Source organism: Athene cunicularia, unplaced genomic scaffold (assembly GCF_003259725.1).
Source record: "Athene cunicularia isolate RWA unplaced genomic scaffold, athCun1 SCF_33, whole genome shotgun sequence".
Classification (NCBI taxonomy): domain Eukaryota; kingdom Metazoa; phylum Chordata; class Aves; order Strigiformes; family Strigidae; genus Athene; species Athene cunicularia.
The window spans coordinates 62,190-70,404 of record NW_020799411.1 but is presented as its reverse complement, the minus strand read 5'-3'; the positions used below and the strand labels follow the sequence as shown (position 1 = coordinate 70,404).

Here is an 8,215-nt window from a genome sequence, read left to right as displayed (position 1 = left end):
GGGGTTGAAGAGTCGGGCTGAGCCAGCGCTGAGGGATCTGGGGGAGTTGGGAACGGTCAGGGGGAAGGTCATGGTTGGGCTGGAGGAGCTGCAAGGGCTTTTCCAACCCAGATGATTCCAGGATTCTGTGAGATTCCACCTTACTGAATGAACCCAGCGAGATCCAAGGCTGTGACCTTCAGCAGATGCCACTTTGACCACAGCCTTGACCTGCTGCCAGGGCTGCTCCAGGGGCCACCTTGTGGGCGTTTACGTAGACCTGCTCCAAACTACTGTTCCTTTGGCCTCCACGATGGAGCACGGAAGAAGGTCGATGCAGTTTTGCTAATAGGTGCGGTGCATGTTTGCCTTGCTCTGCTGTGACCTCTCAGTTCCCATTTGCACCCTCTGTTGGACACACCTTGCCCAATAAAAGGATTCATGTCCTCAGGACATGGGATAGTCCAGCTTCCAGGTGAGCAGGATCAGGTCTCAAACTCATTTTTTTCTCCACCCAACAGCCTTCAGGCAGTCCATTTCAAACAGCTGAATCTATCACAGCTGAGTTGCTCTGAAAATTTTTGGTTTAATGATTGCCAGGCAGCCCCCCGGCTTCATACGCTTCTGCCGGTTCCATGAGATCCTAAATTTCACAAACCTCGTCAGGCATGATGCTGGGGAGGCTGCTAATTGGAACCATCGGGGTTGGGGGCAGACAGGCAGCTTCGTTTGCGGCATGGGAGGCAGGGTGGGAATGGCCTTTCAGACTGTAATTAAAGCCGAGAACTCGCTGCAGGAAATCACTTTCCAGGTCATGCATCTTTCTCCACCGCTTTCACATGCTGCAAGCAGATTGTGCCTCGCACGGAGGCTGCACACAGAGCCGAGCTCCCCAGTTCACTGTCTTCCAATGTCTTTTTGTCATGTTTTATCCGTGTTGTCGACTTAGCCGGGCTCATTCCCACCCATAGAATGACAAAAGCCCAGCCCTCTTGCTCTCCAAGGGAGATTCTCATCTGCAGATGCTTGGCATCACCGTGGGTTTCTCCTAATGAGCGTAGTTGGTCAAAGAGCAACTCAGTTGGAGCAGGTGATCATTGTAGGTCCCTTCCAACAGAAACATTCGATTCTGTTCCTGCCTTTATTTGCATTTCTCGCAGCGCCCCTAAATAGGTCATGAGGATCGTGGAAGTGAGTTGGGTGAACCTGTGTGTCTGCTGCTGGGTATCCATGTGGATGCGGGGTGAGTGACCTCTTGTGATCACCTACTGTAGGTCACCAACAACTGCCGCCTTCTCTTAAGCATTGAGAGAAGATTTAATGATTTCGCAGATGCTTCTGCTCACCTTGTCACAAGAAACTCAAGTATTGAACGACTTCTGGGTGGGCTTCATGGCTCCTCTGGCCAGGGTTTCTAGAGAAGTTTGTAGAATCATCGAAGGGTTTGGGTTGGAAGGGACCTACAAAGGTCATCTAGTCCAACCCCCTGCAATGAGGAGGGACATCTTCAGTGAGATCAGGCTGCTCAGAGCCCCGTCCAACCTGACCTTGAATGTTCCCAGGGGTGGGGCCTTGCCCACGGGGACCAGCAATTCCCTTGGTCAGCCAGAGCGTGACGGACATCTTTGCAGGCGTACCCCTTCTGCAGCTGTGATCTGTCAGCATCTCCATTTTCTCTGGATATTTGATCTCCCGCAGCTGGGAGGTTGTCTCACTCAACTTCTTTTGGCTCCAGTTTTCTTGCCCCCTTACCTGTGCCACAGGCACGCAGGTGCTGGCCACGCCAAGTCTCGCCCCCACCTGACTGGGTGGGTTTTTCACCAGATTCAATTTTTTTAATATGACACTGCTCAGAAAACCATCTCCCAGGCTCAGCAGGTGTCACCAACTCCTTCATTAATTTCCAATCGCTCACCGTGCTCCCTCACGCTTATTGCGGTCCAAGCGGTAACGATGCGAGCCAAGCTCTTGGGTGATGAACCATCTGAAAAAGTACACGGATATTTGGAGACAACTGTGAGTGGAAAATGCATTTCCAGCGTAAAGCTAAAGGCAGCTCAAGATGTAACTCCTCTTCCTCATACCATTCTCAAATGTTTTAGAGAAAAAATGTTCATATCTTACATTTCTTGCTCTAAGCCAGGGTGGAAGATGAAATTGGAGACAAAGCGCCCTGTCCTGTTTCTTTTTAATATCCTCTCCTTGAATTCTCCACTCCCTGCTGCAAAACAGGACTCCGGATTAGACAGATATTTGTCTAATGCAGCCAAGTGCTTACGTAGATCGTCAGACGCAAAATACAGTTTACGTAACTGCAAAGAAAACCATCTTTTAACTTTTATTAGAAGCAGTGGCTGTAATTAAGAGTATGAAGCCTTGCAGGCCAGTGATTGCAACAGCGGATTAGGTGCTGGGATTTCATTTCTATTCCTGGCTTTCCCATCGAGCTGTGCTATTTCAGTCGTCACTTTCTCTTATTTTAAAAATAAAAGCTATACCGCTTTCCAAGCCGCTGTGAAATGGTGCCACTTCCTATCCTGGGGGGGGAAAAAATGCCTTTTTTTTTTTTTTTTAGTTTAGTAGATGTTTCCTGCTCTGCCAGAGGTTCCCATGTTAAAGCTGCCCGAAGCAAACTTGTGTCTCTGCTGCAGCCTTTGTGATCCACATTTTAGGATATTAATGGAAAAATCACCTTTGAAGTGTCCTCCACCCCAGCTGGGGAGAAGGTCCATGCCGGGATAGGGCTCCCACCAGGACAAAAATGCAAAGCTGCCTTTTGCAAACACCGCCGGCTCCGAGTGAGGCGGGAGGTGAGAGGCAGCTCCAGATGTGCCGCTCCTCCAGATGTGCCGCTCCTCCAGATGTGCTGCTCCTTCTTGTATGTCACTGCCGTACAACAGCAGCTACCGGCGTTGCACACTCCAGCGTTGGTGTCGGTGCTCCTGCTCCTGCTGCTCTCTGCAGTTTTGAGGTTCGCTGCTCCTTTTACGAGCCCACCGAGGGTTTCACGCGGGGGACACGTGGGGGTTGCGAGTACGGGCGCCGACGGCCCTCGCGGGGCACATGCTCCGCATGTGCTGGGATGAATCCTCACCGGACAGCAAATGTCGGGAGCTTTCTGCAGCATCTGCTCTATCTCAGCAGCACATTGAAAACCTGGCCCGGGCATCTGTCTTAGTGATTGTCATAAAAGACATTTGGCAATCGGTTTTGGAATCTGGCTTTGGCATAATTAGGCTCGTACAAGATCCAATTAGTCAAGTAAGGGATTAGCCCTGAGTCCCAACTGTTTGGGCAGGTGACGGGGGGTGGTGCAGGAGGATGGAAGCCAGAGGGTGCGCTCGTCTTGTGGCATTTAGATTTGATATATTTTTTCCCCTGTCTTAATTTCCTTAGTCAAGGCAGCGTAGGGCTCAGGAGTAGCGGTCGCGCTGTGAGCACCCTCCGGCTCTCAGTGTACATGGCGGGGTGCGGCTGCATCACGTGCCTGGTGCAGGCAACATGGGCTGGAGCTGCAAGAGCTCGACATGTTTTTCTGGAGCCTGTTCTGGTATGAGAGCCAGGCTGGTCGGTGCAGGGGGGTTGTTCTGGAATAGCTCCAGCATCTGAAAGTCGAGTTTTCTGAGCTGTAGCCTCAGGCTCCCTTGAAGAGCCACAGATCTCCGAGGTTAGTGGGGAGATCTCTTCCCACTGGAGTAAGAAGACTGTGTTGATGTTTATTGTCTCTCAAAGTAGGCTAATAGAAGTTACAAGGCCTCCTTTTTTTTCAGGAATAAGCAGATTGACATTTATTGAGGAATAATCATTTTATTTGCATTTAAGATAATGCGTATAGTATTTTTGTTGCATCTTAGTCTAACGCAAATCATAGACTCATCAAATGGTTTGGGTTGGGAGGGATCTTTGAAGGTCATTTAGTCCAACCTCCCTGCAATGATCAGGGACATCTTCAACCAGGTCAGGTTGCTCAGAGCCCCGTCCAACCTGACCTTGAATGTTTCCAGGGATGGGGCATCGACCACCTCTCTGGGCAACCCGGCCCAGTGTCTCACCACCAAATCATAAAAAAATTCTTCCTTAAACCTAGTCTGAATCTATCTTCTTTTAGTTTAAAACCATCACCCCTTGTCCTATCACTACAGACCCTACTAAAACCCCTCTCTCCCTCTTTATTATCAGCCCCCTTTAAGGATTGACAGGCCACTCTAACGTCTCCCTGGAGCCTTCTCTTCTCCAGCTGAACCCCCCTGTTTTGCCAATTATCAGGCCTAGCATAAAGGAGACAGCCAGGATAAAGATGAACCAATAACCAAATTGTATTTGATACAAAAGAGTCAGTCCATGGGTGAGCACTGGGGGTACAAACAAGTCAATCAGGTTATACATAATCGACATCAATCCCACTGACCCCAACAACGACACCGCACAACCAACAATCTCTCTTCATGCAGAGATCGTGCAGATCCCAAGACCATCTCCTTGGGAAACCACAAGCTGGCGACAGCTGGAGCAGGCGCCATAGCTCTGAAGGGAAGATGTCCACTTGGAGAAACATTTGTCCTCCTCCCAAAAGCAGCACAGACCCTTATCTTCTGATAAGCCAGGGCAAGCACAGGCATTTGTAGGGGATTTTGCTGTGAAAAAAATCCCTTTGCATCCCGTATGTGGGGCATAAAGGCAGACAACGGTAACGATGGACTGACAGGATCATTTGCTTATCCTCAAAGGGCTTCTCAACATCAACACCAGTTTTCCTTCTGCAGAGAAGGTTGGGTTGGAAGGAGTACAGCCAGCAGTGGGTCAGCTCCTTGAAGCCTTACAAAATTGCTCTGAGGGCTTTGTTCTCTTCGATGCAGACTTAAATGCAGCTGAAATCAGCGGAGAAAGCTTGAAGTGAAGACAGAAGGGTGGGACAACTGCCTATCCAAGGCTTTGGGACTGCTAAGTGCAGTGCCTGTAATGTCTTCTGCACATCCTCAACCCCCCCAGGGCATAGGGTAGAGCTGCACCCGCCCTGGGCAAGGCACCTGCCGCCACTGGGGCAGAAATAGAAAGAAAAGTCCTTCATCTGCCAGTTTATCTCCTGGTAAGGAGTGTGCTCCCACACTCGGGGTTTATTCAAGGGGAAATGTTTCAGGAGCTTGTACTTATGAAGTAGTGAAGACAGGGATGCTCGGGAGAGCCTTCCTGGGCCAGGCGTGGACGTAGAGGTAATCCTGCGCTTCAGTCTAACTCTGCCCCTACCCAGGGCGCTCTGGGAATACATCAGGTCTCCTGGGAGGGGGTGAATATGACAGGAAAAAAACATTTTTAAATCTCCAGCTGAGCCTGCCAGCAGCAGCAACATGTCCAAGCGGTGCCGTGGTGTGCTCAGCCTCTGCTCTGGGAGTCAGCAGATCCCCTCCAGGGATGGTCGATGGTTTCCAGCTGCCTGGTTCATGGCAAGCAGGCGTGATGCTCTGCCAGGGGAGGATTCGGACTCGCAGCATCAGCAGGGCTGTGCTGGGGATGTCAGGGGAGCAGGAGGAGGGAGGGAAGGGTTGCGCATCGGCAGATCGCGGCTCAGGGACCCCTGACTTCGCCAAAGCATCCCCCTCCCTCCTACACTGTCCCCCAAACACCCACTTAGTCCCGTCAGGCACCAAAGAAGCTGAAACCATTGGGCAGCGATTGCTGCCGGCTCATTCCCCGTGTTCCCAGTGCCAGGATCCAGCTCCACGTGCCCCTTTTTGGATGTTCCTCCCTCCCTTCAGTTCTTTTGGCAGACCTCAAGGCCGGATGGTTTTGGCAATACTCCCGTGCCAGGTGAAAAGCACCCGAGAGCTGTTTGCAGCCGCAGCTGATGGAGCTGTTGCTACAGAGATCTTGCCAAAAACAGCCTCCAATCAGCTCCCAACACCGGTGTGATGCCGAGCCCTGCTCGGAGCCCGGCAAGCCAGCGAAACGATAAATAGGTGTCAGCTTTGCCCATAAAAACCCTGCGCTCAGTCCTGCTGGGGACGGCGATTCGCAGCAATTGTGGGCCTTATTATTTCCCCAGGTCTTCTTCCAAGTGTGTGCATTTTGTGCCGCCTGTGCAAATGTGGTATTTATCCTCTCTTGTGCTATTTCCGACCTTCTCTCTTGTACCTGGAGGCGTGTTCCAGGCAGACCCGTCGCTTAGTTTCCTACTGTCCTTTCTCCTGCTTGGATGCTGCTGCGAGCAGAAGGCTTTAAAAGACCAGCTATGGCTCAGCGGGCAGCACCGACCTGTGCCAAGCTGTGCCCAGGTTCACATCTGGCCTTACAGAGCCGGGTTGCCCAGGTTGGGCTTTAACATTAAGATTTGGAAGGTGGGTTTTTTTCTCCCCATAAAAATAATCAGTGTTGTCTGTCTGTCTGTCTCCACCGCCACGGTGAGTGCTGGAGGTGCTGGCATGCAGCAGAGATGGAGACAGGCTGTCATGGCATCAGGAGGACACACATACACACACACAGAGTAGAGAAAAGGTATTTTAACCTCAGAAAAGTGTGCGTTTTCATCAAATCATCAAATGGTTTGGGTTGGAAGGGATGTTCAAAGACCATCTACTCCAACCTCCCTGACATGGACAGGGCCACCTTCCACTAGCCCAGGTTGCCCAAAGCCCCGTCCAACCTGGCCTTGAACCCTTCCAGGGAGGGGGCAGACTCTTGGTTCCTGCTTTGCCCCAGCTGGGGCGGGACATACCCGACTATTCCCTTGAGTGCGCGCAGCGGGAGCAGAGTGGTGATTACTCTTCTCCCGGCGGGAAGGACATTTAGGGTCACTTTCTCTGCTGCTAAAACACCAAAGCGGTGAGGTTCAAGTCGTTACTGCTGGTCTCAGCCCACATTTAAACATGATGAGCAGTTTAAAGATGTTCCCGTAGTGTACTTGGGTGTAAGTGGGGTGATCCAGAAGAGCTTTTATAGATGTTCCAGCTCTCTTGCAGCCAGGGTATTTGGGCAGAGATGTTTTTCTGCTACGAGGCTCTTCCCTTCACCCTTTCTCCCGATATTTTTTCCATGGATAGGACAGATGAGCGAGGGATCAATTTGTTTTCCACACGAACAGCATGGGCTAAGGCATCTGCATCTCTCCGGTGTGACACATCCACGGTGCCCAGCATTGTCAGAGGGGGGTAGCACAGCTGGGGAGAGCAGCCATCCCTCCCTCCCATCTGTCACGGTCCACTCGGTGGACTCGTGATGGGTCGATTGCTACAATCTCAAAAGTGCAAAATTAAGGTGACCAACACCAAAGGGGAAAGCAGTAATCAAACAGTGAAACTTGATTGGGTTGCCCGTGAAGCAGCCCGCGATAGAGACGGGTGAAAGAAAGGAGAAAAGTAAAATTTTAGAGAGAGGAGAGAGAGAGGTTATAGCTACCACCGCTCGCCTCACGACGCCCTAACGGTCCCCAGTCCAGCTGATGCTGCATTGTCGATGGCTGTGATCCTTGGTGGGGAAGCTTCCAATTTTCATTGTCCAGAAGTCATCCTTTTATGCTCAGTAACACACCTTGCTCCTCCTCCGCCTCGGGGGTCTCCGCCCTTCTCGAGCGAGGCTATCGCACATGCGCAGGGAGGGGCGTGCGAGGCGTGGTCAGTCTTGGAGGCGGGCAGCCTTCCACCAGGAGGGGTGTTTTGCTATTACAATGAAGCAAAGTTCATCTAAGGTTCACGATTTCTTCATTGATGTTATGGCAACAGTTGCAATCCATCGGCACCACATCCCACTCCAGGGATCGGCAGAGCCAAGCATGCCGTTGTCGGGTACCTCACTGTCCATTCCCTCATGACAATGTTGAGACAATGCTGATCTTCTGACCTACTCTTACACCATCCAACTTCCATTTATAACCTGCCTTCGTCTTCCATTGAATGCGTTTTGTTTCCCACCGGCAGTAATTATCCCTGTCCACACTAACTCGGCGTCCGCTGACACAACCAGACTGGCTGGAGCCATGGGCTGAGCCCAACTGGGGGAGTTTCACTGAGGGCAAATGCCGGGGGCTGCCCTTGGGCCACAACAACCCCCAGGGGGGCTCCAGGCCTGGGGAGGAGTGGCTGGAGAGCTGCCGGTCAGAGAGGGACTGGGGGGTGAGAATGAGCCAGAGTGTGCCCAGGGGGCCAAGGAGGGCAACGGCATCCCGGCTGGTGTCAGCACTGGCGTGGCCAGCAGGGCCAGGGAAGGGATCTGAGCCCTGGGCTCGGCACTGGGGAGGCCGCCCCTC

General features: G+C 51.9%; 1 protein-coding gene across 1 annotated transcript in view; it reads left to right on the top strand.

Annotated features, from left to right (window-relative positions):
* The first annotated feature begins 1,932 nt into the window (after positions 1-1,932).
* The window catches only part of ARHGAP39 (Rho GTPase activating protein 39), a 46,846-nt gene continuing 40,563 nt past the window's right edge, over positions 1,933-8,215 (top strand). Inside the window, exons 1-2 of the mRNA XM_026867391.1 lie at positions 1,933-1,995; positions 2,652-2,789. Coding sequence (XP_026723192.1) covers positions 1,933-1,995; positions 2,652-2,789 — 201 coding nt within the window. The remainder of the gene's footprint in view (positions 1,996-2,651; positions 2,790-8,215) is intronic.